Below are 20,462 nucleotides of genomic sequence, written 5' to 3'. Positions count from 1 at the left end.
GGAACTGAGAAATAAGAAAGGGATGATCACCTTATTGGGATTGTATTATAGACCCCCTAATATTCAGAGGGAAATTGAGAAAAAATGGTAAGGCAATCTCAGTTATCTGTAAGAATAATAGGGTGGTTATAGTAGGTGATTTTAACTTTCCAAACATAGACTGGGACTGCCATAGTGTTAAGGGTTTGGATGGAGAGGATGTACAAGACAATTTTCTGATTTAGTATGGGGATGTACCTACTAGAGAAGGTGCAAAACTTGACAGGGAAATAAGGCAGGGCAGGTGACTGAGGTGTCAATGGGGGAGCACTTTGGGGCCAGCGACCAAAATTGTATTAGTTTTAAAATAGTGATGGGAAAGGATAGACCAGATCTAAAAGTTGAAGTTCTAAATTGGAGGAAGGCCAATTTTGATGGTATTAGACAAGAACTTTCAAAAACTGATTGAGGGGCATATGTTCACAGGTAAAGGGATGGTTGGAAAATGGGAAGCCTTCAGAAATGAGATAACGAGAGTGCAGAGACAATATATGCCTGTTAGGATGAAAGGAAAGGCTGGTAGGTGTAGGGAATGCTGGATTACAAGAGAAATTAAGGATTTGGTTAAGAAAAAGAAGGAAACATATGTAAGGTATAGACAGGATAGATCGAGTGAATCCTTAGAAGGGGCAGCACGGTGGCTCAGTGGTTAGCACTGCTGCCTCACAGCACCAGGGTCCCAGGTTCGATTTCAGCCTTAGGTGGAGTTTGCACATTCTCCCCGTGTCTGCATGGGTTTCCTCCGGGTGCTCCAGTTTCCTCCCACAGTCCAAAGATGTGCACGTCAGGTGAATTGGCCATGCTAAATTGCCCAAAGTATTAGGTACGTTAGTCAGAAGGGAATGGGTCTGGATGGGTTACTCTTCGGAGGGTCGGTGTGGACTTGTTGGGCCGAAGAGCCTGCTACCACACTGTAATCATAAAGGTAGTAGGAATATACTTAAGAGAGAAACCAGGAGGGCAAAAAGGGGACATGAGATAGCTTTGGCAAATAGAGTTCAGGAGAATCCAAAGGGTTTTTACAAATACATAAAGGACAAAAGGGTAGCTAGAGAGAATAGGGCCTCTCAAAGATCAGCAAGGAAGTCTTTGTGTGGAGCAACAGGAGATGGGGGAGCTACTAAACGAGTATTTTGCATCAATATTTACTGTGGAAAAGACATGGAAGATATAGAATGTCGGGAAATAGATGGTGACATCTTGAAGATGTCCATACTACAGAGGAGAATGTGCTGGATGTCTTGAAACATATACAAGTGGATAAATCCTTAGGATCTGATCAGGTGTACCCTAGAATTCTGTGGGAAGGTAGGGAAGTTAATGCTAGGCCCCTTGTTGAAATATTTGTATCATCGATAGTCACAGGTGAGGTGCTGGAAGACTGGAGGTTGGCTAACATGGTGCCACTGTACAATAAAGGTAGTAAAGACAAGACGGGGAACTATAGATCAACGAACCTGATGTTGGTGGTGGGCAAGTTGTTGGAGGGAATCCTGAGGGACAGGATATGCATGTATTTGGATAGGCAAGGACTGACTAGGGATAATCAACATGGCTTTGTGCGTGGAAACTCATGTCTCATAAACTTGATTGAGTTTTTTTAAAGAAGTAACAAAGAGGATTGATGAGGGCAGAGCGGTAGACGTGATCTATATGGACTTCAGTAAGGCGTTCGACAAGGTTCCTCATGGGAGACTGGCTTGCAAGGTTGACCTCATGGATTACAGAGAAAATTAGCCATTTGGATACAGAACTGGCTCAAAGATAGAAGACAGAGGATGGCAGTGGAGGGTTGTTTTTCAGACCGGAGGCCTGTGACCAGTGGAGTGCCACAAGGATTGGTGCTGGGTCCTCTACTTTTTGTCATTTACATAAATGATTTGGATGTGAGCATAAGAGGTACAGATAGAAAGTTTGCAGATGACACCAAAAGTGGAGGTGTAGTGGACAGCAAAGAAGGTTACTTCAGATTACAACAGGATCTTTACCGGATGGGTCAATGGACTGAGAAGTGGCAGCTGGAGTTTAATTCAGATAAATGCAAATTGTTACGTTTTGGGAAAGCAAATCTTAGCAGGACTGATACACTTAATGGTAAAGTCCTAGGGAGTATTGCTTAACAAAGAGACCTTGGAGTACAGGTTCATAGCTCCTTGAAAATGGACTTGTAGGTAGATAGGATATTGAAGAAGGCATGGTATGTTTTTCTTTATTTGTCAGAGAATTCAATACAGGAGTTGGGAGGTCATGTCGCGTTGTACAGGACATTGGTTAGGCCACTGCTGGAATTGTGCGTGCAATTCTGGTCTCCTATTGGAAAGATGTTGAGAAACTTGAAAGGGTTTCAATCTGTCTGTGTCCCAATGCTATGTCAGACTGACAACCCTCTGTATAGTTTTACAGAGGTTTACATAGATTTATGCAGTTTTTGAGCAAAATAATATGTAATTCTGCAAAAACAAATTCACCCCATAAACCTATATTTGTGTGCATGTAGGAGTGGTAGTGTGCATGCGAGTGTGAGTGCATGTAATAGAGTGCACGTGTAAGCTTGGTTAAGTATGTGTGAGTGTGGCAGGGTATGTGTGAGAGGGTGCATGTGTCAGTGTGAGTGCAGAGGGTGTAATTGTGTGCATGAGAGAGAATTTGTGTATGGGGAAGTGTCTGCGTGGGTATGTGAGTATGTAGGAATCTGTGTTCATGTGCATGAGTGTATCGTGCAGTGGGGTCACCTGTAGTGTGGCATGAACCCAAGGTCCCGGTTGAGGCCATTCCTATGGGTACTAAACTTTGCTATCAGCTTCTGCTCAGCTACTCTGCATTGTTGCTTGTTCTGAAGTCTACCTTGGAGGATGGTCACCCGAAGGTCCAAGGCCGAAAGTCCTGGTCCGCTGAAATGTTCCCCAAATGGGAGAGAACACTTCTGCCTGGTGATTGTTGTGCAGTGTTCATTCATGAGTACTCACCACGTACTTGGTGGATGGTGTCTCAATGTGTAATGGTGTTACCCATGTCGATACTCTGACATGCCTTGCAGTGGCTGCTGTGGCAGTGTTGTATGGTGTTGTTGTCCAGAAAGCTGGGCAGTTTGCTATGAATCACGGTCTGTTTAAGGTTTGGTGGTTGTTTAAAGGTGAAAAGTGGAGGCATGGGGAAGGTCTTGGTGAGGTGCTCATCCTCATCAATTATGTGTTGCACGCTGCAAAGAATATGACATGGTCTTTTGGCTCCCAGGAAGTACTGGACAATGAGGGGTAGCCTGTCTGCTGCAGCCTGTGTTTGTCTCCTGAGGAGGTCATTACAATTTCTCATTGTGGCAGATCAGAATTGGCGTGTTGATGAGTTGAGCATCATGCCCTGTTCTTATGATAAGCACCTCACCATGGCCTTCCCCGCACCTCCACTTCTCGCCTTTAAACAACCACCAAACTGTAAACAGATTGTGATTCGTAGCAAACTGCCCAGTTATCAGGGCAACAACACCGTACAACCCTGCCACAGCAGCCGCTGCAAGACGTGTCAGAGTATCAACATGGGTAACACCATTACATGTGGGGACACTTCCCACTATGTACGCGACGAGTACTCATGTGACTCTGCCAATGTGGTCAATCTCATACACTGCAGGCAAGGATGCCCTGAGGCATGGTACATTGGTGAGACCGAGCATGTCTCTGACTGTACTACCACTGCTGGGCAGTGCATTCTAAGTAAAGAACCTACCTCTGACATCTCCCCTAAACCTCCTCCAATTACCTTAAAATTATGCCCCCTCATGATAGACATTTCTGCCAAGGGAAACATCTCTGGCTATCCATTCTATCAATGCCTTTCGATATCTTGTATATCTCGATCAAGTCACCTCTCATCCTTCTTCGCTCCAATGAGAAAAGCCTTGCACCCTCAACCTTTCTTCATAAGAAATGCCCTCCAGTCCAGGCAGCATTCTGATAAATCTCCTCTGCACTCTCTCTAAAGCTTCCACATCTTTCTTATAATGAAGCAACTAGAACGGAACACAACATTCCTCAAAAAATTCCAGCAGATTTGTCAGGCATGACCTACCCTTGATGAAACCATGCTGACTTTGCCCTATTTTACCATACACTTCCAAATGTTCAGAAATCCCATCATTCATGTTGGCTTTCAGGATCTTACACATGACCAAGGTTAGGCTAATTGGTCTGTAATTTTCTGTTTTCTGCCTTACTCCCTTTTTAAACAAGGCTGTTACATTAGCAATTTTTCCAGTCCACTGGGACTCTCCCTGATTCTAGTGATTTCTGAAAGATTATCACTAATGCCTCCACTATCTATTCAGCTATCTCCCTTAGTACTCTGGAGGGTAGTCCATCTGGTCCAGGTTATTTATCCACCTTCAGGCCATTGAGTTTTTCTAGCACCTTCTCTTTAGTGATGGCTGCCATACTCAGCTCTGCACCCTCACTCTTTTGAATTTTTGGGATAGTACTCTTCTACTGTGAAGACTGATGCAAAGTAATTATTTAGTTCCTCAGCATTTCTTTGTTCCAGATTACTATCTCTCCGGCATCATTTTCTACCACCCCAATATCCACTTTTGCCTCTCTTTTGTCCTTTATATATCTTGAGAAACTCTTACAGTCTTCCTTTGTATTACTGGCTAGCTTAACCTCATATTTAATCTTCTCTCTCCTTATTTCTTTTTTTGTTGCCCTCTGTTGGTCTTTCTAAGCTTCCCAATCCTCTGGTTTCCCACTGTTCTTTGCTACTTTATATGCTTTCTCTTTTGTTTTTATGCTATCCCTGACTTCCCTAGTCAGCCATGGTTGCTCCATCCTCCTTGTACCATGCTTCCTTTTCCTCAGGATGAATCTCTGCCATGTCTCCTGAATTACTCCCAGAAACACCTGCCATTGCTGTTTCACTGTCTTTCCTGCTCGGCTCTTCTCCCAATCAATTCAACCCAGCTCCTCCCTCATGCCACTGTAATTGCCTTTATTCAGCTGTAATACCATTATCTCAGGTTCTGTCTTCTCCCTCTCAAATTGCAGACTAAAGTCAATCATACTATGATCATTGCTTCCTTAGGGTTCTTTCACCTTAAGTTCCCTTATCAAGTCTATCTCATTGCACAACACTAAATCCAGTATTACCCATTCCCTAGTGGGCTCCATCGTAAGCTGCTCCAAAAAACCATCTTGTAGACCTTTTATAAATTCCTTTTCTTGCAATCCAGTACCAACCTGATTTTCCTAGTCCATCTACATATTGAAATCCCTCATGATCACTGTAACTTTTCCTTTTCTAAACATCTTTTCTATCTCCTGGGTGTATTTTGCACCTGGGCTCCTGCCTACTGTTTTGGAGGTCTAAACATGACTCCAACTATGTTTTTTTTTAATCTTTGTGTTTCCTCAATTGAGAGATGGAACATGAATAGATGAAAGGGGGGAGGGGAGAGAGAGAGAGATTACAGATAGCTATAGAGAACAGAGGAAGTTCAGGTACACAGAAAGAGAAGAAAAAGAGAGATTCCAGATATGTGGAGGGCTAGGAGTAGAGACAGACTGCTTCGATTAAAGTGAAGGAAAGACAAAAAGATGCCATGCACAGATTTCTTCAAAAGGTTGGCCAGGGTTTTACTTGACACTCACTTTTGATGCATTGCACTGCACAAAATATTGCTGAAATGAGACCATGTTATATAAAAATACAAATGTGATGGAAGTCCTAATTCCCAAATCTAACGCCTGTACTTTTGTAGTCTGAAAACAACCCTAATTAGTTTCTCAGTCACAAGCACAAGATGTGTATACGGGCAGTAGGAGTGTACTTAAGAGGAAAATTAGGAGGGCAAAAAGATGAAATAAATTTGGCAAATAGACTTAATAAGATTCCAAAATGATTCTATAAGTACATTATGGACAAAGGAGTAACAAGGGAGAAAGTAAGGCCCTTCAAATATCAATGTGGTCATCTATGTGTGGTTCCACAAAAGATGGGTGAGATGTGAAACAAATGTTTTGTATCAGTATTTGCAGTGGAGAAGGATACGGAAGCTAGTGTACTTGGGGAAATAAATAGTGATGTCTTGAAAAGAGTTCATATGACAGAAGAGGAGGTGTGAGGGTCTTAGAACATCTAAAGGTAGATAAATCCACAGGACATTTGATATGTGGGAGGCTTTCAAAGATAGTGCAGGATAGGCATGCCCCATTGAAAGCTAAGGATAGGAAAGGCAAGATTCGTGAACCATGGATGACAGGAGAAATCATACGAATAGCTAGGAGGAAAAGGGAAGGGTACATAAGGTCCTGTAGAAATATCACAAGAGTAGGACCAGTCTTAAACAAGGAATCAAACGGGCTAAAAGGGGTAATGAAATAGTTTTAGCAAGCAGGATTAAGGAGAATCCCAAAGGCTTTTATTCTTATATAAGAAGCAAGCGGGTAACTAGAGAAACAATTGGGCCCACTAAAGGATAAGGAAGGAAGGCTGTGTGTCAAACCTGAGAGATGTGGAGGGACATGATGAATGTTGAGATTAGAGATAGAAGTTTGATAACTCTGGATCACATTGACATAAGTAGGGAAGATGTGTTGGGTAGGCTAGAGATTATTAAGTTGGACAAATCCCCAGGACTGGATGGGATCTATCCCGGGTTGCTGAGGGAGGCGAGGGAAGAAATAGCTAGGGTCCTGACAGATATCTTTGTAGCATCCTTAAACACAGGTGAGGTGCCAGAGGACTGGAGGGTTGCTCATGTTGTCCCCCTGTACAAGAAGGGTAGTAGGGATATTCCGGGTAACTACAGACCAGTGAGCCTAATATCAGTCGTGGGAAAGTTGCTGGAGAAGGTACTGATTGATAAAATCTATTTATATTTAGAAACGAATGGGCTTATCATAGGCAACATGGTTTTGTGCCCGGGAGATCATGCCTTACCAACTTAATAAAGTTCTTTGAGGAAGTGACCAAGTTGATAGATGAAGGAAGGGCTATTGATGTCATATACCTGGACTTTAGTATGGTGTTTGATAAGGTTCCCCATGGTAAACTAATAAAGAAAGTGAACTCATATGGTGTGGGGGGTGTTCTCACTAGGTGGATAAAGAACTGGTTGAACAACAGGAGACAGAGAATAGTACTTGAAGGGAGTTTCTCGAAATGGGGAAAGGTGACCAGTGATGTTCCACAGGGATCAGTGCTGGGGCCACTGCTGTTTGTGATATACATAACTGATCTGGAAGAGGGCACTGTTGGTATGATCAGCAAGTTTGTAGATGACACGAAGATTGGTGGAGGAGCAGAAAGTATAAGGGACTGTCAAAGAATACACGAGAATATAGATAGACTGGAGAGTTGGGCGGAGACGTGGCAGATGGAGTTCAATCCAGGCAAATATGTAGTGATGCATTTTGGAAAGTCTAATTCTAGAGCGAATTATACAGTAAACTGAAGAGCCTTGGCAAAAGTTGATGAGCAGAGAGATCTGGGAGTTCAGGGCCATTGTACCTTAAAGGTTGCTGCACAGGTGGGTAGAATGATCAAGAAGGCATCTGGTATGCTTGCCTTCATTGGACAGGGTTTTGAGTATAAGAGCTAGCATATCATGTTGGTTCGGCCACATTTAGAATATTGTGTATAGTTCTGGTTGCCACATTACCAAAAGGATGTGGACGCTTTGGAGTGGGTGCAGCGAAGGTTTAAAGGATGTTACCTGGTATGGCAGGTGCTAGCTATGAAGAGAGGTTGAGTAGGTTAGGATTGTTTCCATTAGAAAAAAATGAGATTATGGGGGGGATCGGATTGAGTCTCCTAATCGTATAGACAGGGTAGATAGAGATAAGGTTTTTCCCAGGGTGAAGGATTCAATAACAAGAGATCATACATTCAAGGTGAGAGGTGAAAAGTTTAAGGGGGATACGCGTGGCAAGTAGTTCATATAGAGTGTGGTAGGTGCCTGGAATGCGTTGCTAGCAGAGGTAGTAGAGGCAGGCACAGTAGATTCATTTAAGATGCGTTTGGACAGATGCATGAGTAGGTGGGGAGCAGAGAGATACAGCTGCTTAGGAGTTGGGTGACAGGTTTAGACAGTAGATTTGGATTGGCTAGGCTTGGAGGGCTGAAGGGCCTGTTCTTGGGCTGTAAATTTTCTTTGTTCCTTGTCCTTGTTCCTTGACCTGATCATGTATTTCCCAGAATCATAGAATCCCTCCAGTGCGGAAGCAGGCAATTCAGCCCATCAAGTCCACACCAACCCTCTAAACAACATCCCACCCAAACCCCTTACCCTATTACTGGAACCATGCATATCCCATGGCTAACATATGTAGTCTACACATACCTGAATACTATGGGCAATTTAGCATGGCCAATCCACCGAACCTGCAGAAATTTGGATTGCGGAAGGAAACCAGGGCATCTGACGGAAACCAACACAGACACAGGGAGAATGATAAGACATCATACAGGCAGTCGCCTAAGGCTGAAATCAAAACTGGCTACCGTGCACTGTGAGGGAGCAATGCTAACCAGAACTTTTGCTGATCCTTTGCTGAAATATTTATATCATTGATAATCATGGATAAGGTGACAGAAGACTGGAGGTTAGTTCATGTGAAGGCATTATTTAAGAAAGGGTATTATTGACTTATGTCAGTGGTGAGTATGTCATAGGGGGATTCTGAAAGACAGGATTTATATTCATTTACAAAGGTAAGGACTGATTACAGATTGTCACAATTGTGACTCAATAACTTGATTGTGTTTTTTGAAGAGGTGACAAAGAGAATTGATGAAGGCAGAGAGGTTGATGTTACCTATGTGGACCTTAGCAAGGCCTTTGAAAAGGTTTTGCATTGCAGATTGCTTAGTAAGATTAGATCACATGGTGATCTAGTCGGGGGAACTAGCCAATTTGATACAAAATTGGCTTGAAGGTAGGAGACAGAGGGTTACTTTTCGTACTTCAGGCCTGTAACTAGCAGTGTGCCACAAGGATCAGTGCTAGTCCACTACCTTTTGCTATTTATATAAATGACTTGGATGTGATTATAGGAGACATACATAAGTTTGCAGATAACACCAAAATAGGTGGTGTAGTGGACAGTAAAAAAAATTATCCCAGAGAACAACCAGGATCTTAATCAGATGGAGTTTGATTTGGATAAATGTAAGGTGTTGCATTTTGGGAAGGCAAACCAGGGAAGGACTTATATAGTTAATGGAAGGGCCCTGGGGAATGTTGTAGAACGAAAAGAGATAAGGATGCAGGTGCATAATTCCTTGAAAGTGGAGTCACATGTAGACAGGGTGGTGAAGAAGGCATGTGGCACATTTGCCTTAATTGGTCACAACCCTGAGTATAGCAGTTGGGACATCATGTTGCAGCTATTCAGGACATTGTTAAGGCCACTTTTAGAATACTGTGTACAATCCTGGTCACCCTTCTATAGCCTTCTTTCGGAAGACCTTGTTAAACTTGAGAGGGCACAGAAAAGATTTACTAGGATGTTACTGGGACTGGAAGGTTTGAGCCAAAGGGAGAGGCTGAATATGCCCGAGGGATGATCTTTGAGAAGTTTGATTTTGACTTGATTTGATTTATTGTTGTCACATGTACAGTGAAAACTGTTTTTTCATGTGCTTTATAGTCAGATCATACCATACAAAGTGCATTAGGTATCAGAACACCATGTAGAATGCAGAGAAGGTGCAGAGAGAGAGAGAGAGAGATCAACATTAAAGTTTGAGAGGTCCATTCTATACATAAACTACTCAGTGTAAAAAAAATTGTTCCTCATTTTTAAAAAAATTTTTATCTTCTCACCGTACAAACATGCCCTCTAGTCTTGAAGTCCCGAAGATGAAACTGAACCAGAAGAAGAATCATATTAGACTTGAAATGTTAACTGTTTCTCTCTCCACAGATATTTCTAGACTTGTTGAGTTTCTCTAGCATTTACTGTGCTTCAGGTTTCCAGCATTTGCAGTATTTTACTTTTACATGTAAATATGTGTTGGAAGACAGATCAGCCATGATCTCAGTTAGTGGTAAAACAGATTTAGGAGCTGAATGGTTTATCCTATTCTTGTATACCTGTAAGAAGGGAGTGAGTGTTCAAGGTAGTGAATACACTTATTTGTCCTGGATGGTGTCAAGCTCCTTGAGCATTGTTAGAGCTGTAGACATTTGGGCAAGTGGAGAGTCTTCCATCACACTCCTAACTTGTGCCTTGTTGGGCAGAGTATTGGGAAGACGGAAGATGTTTTTTGCTGCAGAATTTCCAGCTGCTGTTGGAGCCATGATATTTTTATGGTTGGTGCAGTACAATTTATGGTCAATGGTAGCCCACAGAATGTTGATGGTGGAAGATTTGAGGATGGTGGTGCCATTGAATGTTTCAGAAGATGATTACATTCTTTCTTGTTGGAGATGGCCATTGTGTGACACTTAAATGGCAAGTAACATTTTGTGCCACAAATAAGCACAAGGCTGAATGCTGTCCCAGATCTTGTCACATTTGGACATGGTCTGTTTCAGTATTAACTGAATAGTGAATGATGCAGAATTTTATGCAACATGCACTCCTCAGAGCTTGTAATTACCTTCCCTTGAGTTGGGAATGACTCCAATCAGTTTGTGAAGAGATCACCCTCCACCCCCAATTCCCATTAACTCCAGTTTTGCTGGGGCTGTTTTATGTCATACTCAGTCAAATGCTGCCTTGATGCCAATGATAACCCCTCTCATCTCGCCTCTGGTAATCAGCTCTTTTGCGCATGTTTGAGCCAACATTCCAATGAGGTCAGGAGCTAATTGGCCCTAGTAGAACCCAAAGTCACAGCACAGGAGGTTGCCTCACAAGCACTTGAAGAACTACTTAACCACAGTCATCTTAGAAATAAAATTTATCAAAGTACCGGAAGTGTTTGTTCCTTTTACTGTTAGAGCACATTAAACCTTGCTGAATTAGCAAACACATTCTTTTAAAAAAAGACTGCTGCAATCAAATGAGGAATGGGAAAAAGTAGGGGAGACACTTTCTCCTTGACTGATTGTAAGGGGTTTTAATAAAACAAAAGTATTTCCACTAGTTCATCTGTATTACATAACTTAAAGATTATCTAAAAGATAAGAGAAAAAATTTGGGGAATTTTAGTTACACCAGGGACTGTTCAGAAAACAACAATTTGCTTTTATATTGTGCTATAAAAATAGAAAATCATCAAGAGGCACTTCACAAAGCTCTATCGGTAAAAAAAAAAGGATGCCAAGCAAAGAAGAAGAAAGCCAAACATTTGAGCAAAGAAGTGAGTTCCAACCAGCTAACTGAAAGAGAAGGAAGATGAATAGGCGGATAGTTTTGGAAAGGAAATTCTAAAAAGTGTCACAGATGGCCTGCGCTAAATAAACACAAAGATCCAAAAATCAAACAAACCATCTCACTATTTTGCTGCCTATACTCAGGGAAGATTCTTAAATGAGCCCAAAAGAAATTATAAGTAAACAACAGGAAATTCATTGTTTTCCTTATTTTGTTTTCTAATGGTCACAGAAGGAAGAAGAATGATCCCTAAGAGAGTGAGAGACAAGGAATCAGCACTTGAATAGTTAGGATTGCCAATGCTAAACAGCATTCACTAATTCTGTTTTGTTAACATGGGCCAATACCAAATCCATGTATTTGGGAAGAATCAAAATTGATTGATTCTCGTCGCCTAAAAGACAACATATTGGAAGAATAGCATGTTGTTTATTAAAGGACACATCAAATCTTGTTTCTGCATTTATACAATAAGCTCCACAAAAAGGGTCTCTAAAGATAAAGTGAAAGAACTGCAGATGCTGTAAATCAGAAACAAAAACAGATTGCTGGCAAAGCTCAGCATGTCTGGCAGCATCTGTGGAGTGAAATTAAAGTTAATGTTTCAGGTCAGAACAGAAAGAGCACCAGACCAGAAACATTCATTTTGATTTCTCATCACAGATGCTGCCAGTGCTGCTGAGGTTTTCCAGCAACCTCTGTTTAGGTTATCTAAAGAGTTAACACAGGAAACATTCTCTGCAATGCAGATGTTAGATTGAACAGTAGTTTTAGAATGTTATTAGACATTGTCTTCACAATGCTTGGATATATTGAGGAATAATCTTCTGAAGCCAACCTGCTGACTAGGCAGTATGCTCTAGAACATCCACTGTGATGTTGCCTAATAAGGGGAAGTGATAGCATAGTGGTATTATTGCTGGACTTTTAATCCAGAGACCCAGTTAGTGACCTGGGGACCGAGTTCAAATCCTGACATAGCAGATGATAGAATGTGAATCAAATAAACATCTGAAATTAAGGGTCAAATGATGACCATGAATCCAAGTTGATTGTCAGGAAAAAAAAAATCTGGTTCACAAATTTTCTTTCAGGTGACTGCCATCCTTACCTGGTCTGGCCTACATGTGACTCCAGACCCACAGCCATCTGGTCGATTCGTAACTACCCTCAGGGCTATTAGAGATGGGTAATAAATGCTGGCAGTGACTCCCTCATCCTGTGAATGAGTATTAAAGAAACGCCAAATTTGCCTGCTGTCCATCCTCCTGTTCCACCCCAAAGTAAACCACTCAGAGTGGAATCTGCATGAAGGAAAAGTATTTTCCAGCCTTCCCTTAATTTTATAATTAAATCAGATTTTCACAATGGGTGTATCATAATAAGATCATAAAATCTACACCATTATCCCTACTATGATAATAATGGGTTCCTTTACTGTACTTATACACTGCAGTGATGGTTATATAACAAAATTCTCTATGTACACTCACAAATTACTGCACTGAATTAAGTATATACTTATTTAGACATTCTGCTGTGACTACGCCTGCGATAAACTAATTCTCCATATTCACACAAGCTACGATCAATTAACACTGTTTATATATAGATGTGTGTACCTCACACACAAAGCAGCCTCAAACAACATTCCCTTTGTTTCTCAAGCAGCATGTGACCTGATCACAGATATATATATAACAATGTCATGTTCAAACCTAAACATCAAAATATAACAAATGTAACTCCAACCTGAATACAATATATATTACCTTCAATATCTCCACATGGTTTCAGAGTATCTGCATCCCTTTAAATAATATTGGTTTAATATGACATATTTAAATATAAGCTATTCACCTTAGTATTTGTTCTTTATCTTTTTAAAATCACAATTAAATTGAAATACATGCAAAGGAAAATTACAGATCTATAATGTTTCTATATTAGAAAATATTGATATTTCAAAGCTAAAAGACCTAATAGTAGACTCCAGCTCTGGTGAAAGATCTCTTCTAAGACTAGGAATCAGTGCTGTTGATTTTAAATTATAAGCAGAACAGTAATGTATTTTCAAAATTTTGTTGCTTTGAGAGCTCAATTGACCTTGCACAGAAGAAACCACTAGAACAAGCTATTCTAAATCACGTTGAAGAGCTTATGCTCAAAACGTTGACTCTCCTGCTGCTTGGATGCTGCCTGACTGGCTATGCTTTTCCAGCAGCACACTTTTTGACTCTGATCTCCAGCATCTACAGTCCTCTCTTTCTGCCATACTTAAACAAAAGAGGAGATATAACACTCAGCAGCTCACATACCATCAGAATGGAGTATGTTGCACATCTGATAGCTTTTCATCAAGAGCTTGCACTGAACAAGGACACAACCACAAAAGATGGCCTTATTTATTGAGGCAACTTTGAGGTTAGCCCCCTTGCCTTCCTCAGCCAGATTTGCTGGAGTCAACCAGCTTGCTTGGGCAGGCTTATTGACCCTGTCAGGCTTCACCTTGAACTCTAAGCATTTAACAATAACAAGCCTGGGAGCAGAGACTACGAAATAGCCAAATAACTGAAGTTTGTACTCACCTGACACTGAAGGAAAATGTCAACACCACCAGTACATATCACATAAAAATCGGACTTATAAACACATGCCTTTTCCATTTTTAATTATAAACATTGCACCCCTGAATATAATTCTAGTAGGCTAGAGAGGAAATGAATATTCATGACATGTACATTAATGCAAAACAGACAACTGATCCTCCTAAAAAGATTTTGCAAACTTAACAGCAATATTTCAACCTATTGTCCAAATTTTAAAATATTGCCACCTGATCACAGTATGCTGTCAAATCTAATTTGTCTTAATTCACTTAATTAAAATAGTAGAATTAATTTTTAGAATAGTGGTAGCACGCTACCCACGGTTTTGTGATTGTTATGGTAACACACTGGATTGAGTCAGAGAGGTTTTAGAGCACAGAAAATGGCCCTTCAGCCCAATGTGCCTACAGTGGTCATCAATATTTTTTCAGCAGATTTTCCAACACTATACTGCATACTGGGCTTAAGCCACTCCCATATTCAACAGTGACAGCACAGTATTTAGCCAAGTCAAAGTTGCCATAGTTCCAGAGGGTCATAAAGTGCTCTTGCATTAGAGAGAGAGAGAGAGAGAGAGAGAAGTACAGAGACAGAGAGAGACTCAGCCGGTGGGGCATTTAACTTGAGAGTCACCAACTCAGGAAAGAAGTGAATTTTGAGAAGATAGGGCCTTCACAGTGACCTGATAATGGGATTGAACTCATACATGTTGGATATGTACTTAAGAAACCCATCATCCATGCAACTAAGCTACCAGAGTAGGCATACAGAATTATCTATGGATGGAGTGTAGAGTGATTTCTTTTGCAGCAAGTCTCCTGGGAAACTGACACTTTGTTCCACCCAGTTAAGTTCCCCTATCCGCCCTTCTCATCATCACTCTTCCTCAACATCAAATGCTGTCCCTTATATCAAACACAGGAATTTACCACTGCTATACTAACTGCTGCGTACATACCACCACAAGCAAAGGTTGAGAAAGTTCTGGATGTGCTGTACTCCATCACTAACATCCTGGAGATGGAACACTCTGAGGCCCTGTTTATTCTGACTGGCAACTTCAATCAAGCCAATCTAAGGAAGGTGTTGCCCAACTACCACCAGAACAGTACCTGCCCCACTAGGGGCCCGAACATTTTAGACCACTGCTATACCACTGTGAAGGATGCTTACCGCTCCATCCCCCGCCCTCATTTCCAGGAACTCTGACCACAATGCCATGTTTCTTTTCCTGGATTACGGGCAAAAGCTCAAGTAGGAGACCCCCTCGCGGATTCAAGTCCAGTGCTGGTCGGAGGAGGCAGAGGATCAACTCCAGTGCTGTCTAGATTTGGCTGATTGGGCCATGTTCAAGCAGTCTGCAGGTACCTTGGACGAGTATGCCACCACTGTCACAGACTTTATCAGCAAGTGTATGGAGGACTGCAAACCGAGGAAGTCAATCCGGGTGTTTAGATTAGATTAGATTACTTACAGTGTGGAAACAGGCCCTTCGGCCCAACAGTCCACACTGACCCGCCGAAGCGCAACCCACCCATATCCCTACATTTACCCCTTACCTAACACTACGGACAATTTAGCATGGCCAATTCACCTGACCTGCACATCTTTGGACTGTGGGAGGAAACCGGAGCACCCGGAGGAAATCCACGCAGACACGGGGAGAACGTGCAAACTCCACACAGTCAGTCGCCTGAGGCGGGAATTGAACCCGGGTCTCTGGTGCTGTGAGGCAGCAGTGCTAACCACTGTGCCACCGTGCCGCCCAACAGGAAACCCTGGATGAATTAGGAATGACAGAAACTGCTACAAACCAAGCGTGAGGCCTTCAGATCAGGAGACCCACACAAATATAAGGAATCCAAGTATGACCTTCGCAGAGCCATTAAGACAGCCAAGGACCAATACCAATCCAAACTAGAAACCCAGAGAGATACCTGGCGAATATCATAAGGACTGAATGACATCACAGGTTCTAAAATGAGATAGTGCAAGATAGCAGACAATGACATATCCCTCCCAAATGGTCTCAATGCCTTCTATGCTCGCTTTAAGCAGAATTTCGGTGGAGAGGTAACACCTATTCCGACAAGTCCTGACGAACCTATCCCAACAGTCACTGCATCAGAGGTCAGATCAGTTTTGCTTCATGTAAATCCAAGGAAAGCATTGGGACCAGACAGAGTACCAGGCTGTGCACTCAGAGCATGCACAGATAAACTGGCAGTGGTCTTCTCGGACATCTTCAACCTCTCCTTTCAGCAGGCCACTGTCCCTGCCTGTTTCCAGAGGGCTAACATCATCCTTGTGCCTAAGAAGGCTCATGCAGCATGTCTCAATGACTACCGGTAGTCATGAAGTACTTTGAAAGGCTGGTCATGGCATTAATCAATTCTAGCCTCCCCACAACTCTTGACCCACTCCAATTTGCCTACAGATCCACATCAGATGCCATATCACTTGCCCTTCACTCCTCCCTAGAACATCTTGACACCAAGAACAGCTACGTAAGAATCCTACTCATTGACCACAGTTCAGCCTTCAACACTATTATCCCCTCAAGACTGATTACTAAACTTCGTGATCTTGGACTAAGCCCCACTCTCTGCAACTGGATCCTCAATTTCCGACCTACAGGCCATAATCAGTGAAGATTAGGGACAATATTTCATCCTCACTAACACTCAACACTGGAGCCACCCCAGGGGTGCATACTGAGTCCCTTACTGTACTTACTGTATGCCCACGATTGCATGTCCAAATATCAGACTAATGCCATTTACAAGTTTGCTGATGACACCACCATAGTTGTCAGTTGGTGACAAAACTGACTACAGATGGGAGGTGGAAGACTAGGAAAAATGGTGCACTGAGAACAACCTAGCTCTCAATGCTGACAAAACCAAGGAACTCATTATTGACTTTCAATGGGATGTTACTCATGCTCCCCTACACATTAACAGCACAGAGGTGGAAAGAGTGGAGTGTGTCAAGCTCCTGGGAGCGGTCATCCACAACAAGCTTTCTTGGACCTTCATGTGGATGCACTGGTTACAAAGGCCCAATAACATCTCTTCTTCCTCAGGCAGCTGAGGAACTTTGGCATGACAGCGAATACACTTGCCAACTTTTATAGGTGCGCCATCGAGATCATTCTGTCTGGATGTATCACCACCTGGTATGCAACTGTACCATTCAAGATTGGAGACGGTTACAGAGAGTGGTGAACTCAGCCCGGACAATCACTAAGACCAACCTCCCATCTATAGAATCCATCTACCAGGCCCGCTGTCAAGGAAAGGCTGCCAGCATCCTCAAAGATCCATCTCACCCTGGCAATGTTTTTCTACAACCTCTACCATCGGGGAGAAGGTACAGGAGCCTGAACACATGCACCAGCCGGTTTCGTAACAGTTTCTATCCTACTATTGTTAAAATACTGAATGGACTCACAAACTCTTAATATTCGTGTGTACCTCTGTTTTTGTGTTTACCTATTATTTACTTATCTATGCTACTTAACTATGTGACTTGCCTGCATTGCTCGCAAGACAAAGCTTTTCACTGTGCCTCGGTACACATGACAATAAATTCAATTCAATTCAATTCTTAAAGTTCTAGATAGGCACTGAAAATTCCACCCGGTAATTTAGTAAGTTGTTACATCCTGGAAGTTTCTTGAACTGATCTGTGTACTACTGTTAAACATATTGCAGTTTAAAGCCTGCACCAGCAAAGAAGCTAATGCTGAATGGACACACAGATTGATATCTGTGACCTACGAGTCTTTATGAAATATGCACTGCATTAAAAAGAGATAACATTTAGGATTCAACTTCCTATTCATCATTATAGTCTCTGTTGGATATTACTTTCATTTTATCATTAAAAGACAGCATCAATGTTATGTAAAATAGCCATTGCAAGAATAACAGCATGACATTTGTATTAGAAGAAGGGGGCAGAGAAATCAAAGGAAAACAGCTGCTAATGTTAATTTGTTAAAAAAAATTGAATGAAGAGCTCACCAGACCATCTCCCTTTTTGATACCTCTTCATATTTGCTTTGGAAGTGAGCTGAGCTCTGCTGAAGTCAGATTTTAAAGAATACGATTAATTAATGTGGAGATCTTGTCATTAGATTTGTGTTCTTCCTTCACGTTTACAGAGATTTTCATGCATCAGACCTAGAAATTCCTACAACAATATATTTTAAGTTCTTCATTAAACGATTTTCATCTTTGTCACAAAAGACCAGCTTGCAGAAACAATCGTCTACTGAGATAATCCAAATAGAGGAGAGCTTTCAAGGGCAAATCTGTAATTGAAAATAAGTAGAGTAATTCTTAGAGCATCAGTGCGATTACTGCAAATCTCCTTCCTCCGAACAAACTGCATTCTGCAGGGCTGATAATCATTATTCCTTTTCATCAGTCAGTGGAGACGATTGCTTTTGCGGTATTTACATTTTGTGCCAAATGCAGCACTTCTATGCAAAGGACTCAGCAAGAATTCTTAATAGTTTGTAGCATGTAGTATTGGAGTTCACTATATCACATTTAGTGAAGCGTTATCTTCATAAAGTTTGTCATGTGAAAACAATCAGCTTCATTTTCATGTCTCTTCAGCAAATACAAAGATGTGCTTTCTTCAAATACTCTCTCAATATGATTTAACATCATAAACTGGAACTCAATAAGACAAAGGAGTGCATACTTAGCAGATTATATAAAAATGTTTCTTCAGTTACTAAGACATAAATTGTATGATAACATTTAATGTGCAGACAAGCAATTGATAATTTGCAACACAAACAGAAACTAAGTAATGCTCCCAAATGAGAACTTGTTTATCAGTACTTGTGCATCATTAAATGTTTTTGCGCTGATTATGATTTCCACTTACCATGACTCACTGGTGCTGCAGTCTCTCACAGTACACAGGAATGTTATGCCTCTAGAGGACAGTCATTTAGTGGATTGCTCACATCAGCACCAAGATATGCTTCTGTATGTTGGTGATTCCTGTTCTACTGTCCTTTATTTCCTATACAAATAACATGTATTCCACCAGCAAGTCAGGACAAATCAATGATATGTAAGTACTTCAATACATTGAGAAGCTTGTAGGTTTCCAGTCTATTCAGCCTGGCAGTTCCAGTTTCTAAAATCACACCTTATTGTTTCTTTCTGCTTGGAACATGTCAAAGGGTCTGGTCATCAAAATAAACTTCAAAACTAGAGAGAAGGCGACAGGAAGAAAGGAACCATGAAGTCTCATCAAGTGGTTTTAGATTTTCAGAGAAGCTGATTAGTTTTAGGAACCACTATTTACAAAAACATTATCAGCTAGAAGTACAGCAGTACACTTCCAATTAGATATACTGAATCACATTCACATTATTGAGAGATTAGCAGAGGTGGGGGTAAGGCAGGTGTTTGGCCAGGGTAAGATGCTCTTCAGAGGGTCAGTGTGGACTCAATGGACTGAATGGCCTGCTTCCACACTGTAGGGATTCTACAATTCTGTGAACACTTTCAAAGCTCAACTTTATCCAGGACAGAGCAATCCATTTGATCAGCACCAATTCAATGCCTTCAACATCAACACAGAAAGGCAGCAATGGCTACTATCTACTTGATGCACTGCATAAATTCACTCTGACTCCTTCAACAGCACTTCAAACCCTTTACTGTGGGAGAATGATAATGTAATTGATGACAATACTAAGAGATAAGACTCCAGTCTAGAATAAGCATGTGAAGAGAGAGAAGTCTGAGACATGAGACGGGAGTTTTTTTTGATAACCTACTATGTATAGATGTAAATAAAGGAGTGTTGCAGAATATAAGGAATTAAAGAGCCTTACATAAAGGTAGGGAGCAAGTAGCCTCAGGAACAGTGTATATGCAGGCATCTACAGTCCAGAGATATTCCAGCAAGCAGTTAATAATTTTCAATTAAAGTGCAAGATAAAGCATCTACCACTTAGAAGGTGAAGGGCAACAGACATATGGGAACTTCATGGTTATGTTGTCCTTGGTTTTTTTCAGGAGGTCGTAAAGACACAGGTTCCAAAATGTCTGGATTAATCTACTTGAGGAAGCGTTTAAGTTTAAATAAAAACACTTGTACAATGAAAGGGGAGTGGCAAGTTCTCCCAGCTCAGCTTTTCTCTGGTTTGGTTTTAGCAATCTGGCTGTTCAGAGCAAACGGTCAGTCAGTTTTGAGGCTGCTTGTCAAAGAAACAGTTACATGGAAGAAGGTGTTCCATGCTGAATCTCTCTGCCATCTCTCTCTCTGATAGCTCTCCTGGCTCAGTGGTTAGTTCTGCTGCCTTACAGTGTCAGGGATCTAAGTTCGATTCCAGCCTTGAGCAACTGTCTGTGTGGAGTTTGCAACATTCTCCCTTTGTCTGCGTAGGTTTTCCTCCAAATGTTCCAGTTTCCTCCCACAATACAAAGATGTGCAGATTAAGTGATTTGGCCATGCTAAATTGCCC

General features: G+C 41.6%; 1 protein-coding gene across 1 annotated transcript in view; it reads right to left on the bottom strand.

Annotated features, from left to right (window-relative positions):
- The window catches only part of mcf2la (mcf.2 cell line derived transforming sequence-like a), a 233,286-nt gene extending 214,827 nt beyond the window's left edge, over nucleotides 1-18,459 (bottom strand). The window contains exon 1 of the mRNA XM_060833340.1: nucleotides 17,989-18,459. Within this exon, the coding sequence (XP_060689323.1) occupies nucleotides 17,989-18,019 (31 nt within the window). The 5' untranslated portion in view covers nucleotides 18,020-18,459. The remainder of the gene's footprint in view (nucleotides 1-17,988) is intronic.
- Nucleotides 18,460-20,462: the final 2,003 nt, after the last annotated feature.

Source organism: Hemiscyllium ocellatum, chromosome 12, assembly GCF_020745735.1.
Source record: "Hemiscyllium ocellatum isolate sHemOce1 chromosome 12, sHemOce1.pat.X.cur, whole genome shotgun sequence".
NCBI lineage: Eukaryota > Metazoa > Chordata > Chondrichthyes > Orectolobiformes > Hemiscylliidae > Hemiscyllium > Hemiscyllium ocellatum.
This window is presented reverse-complemented; position numbering and strand designations above follow the sequence as displayed.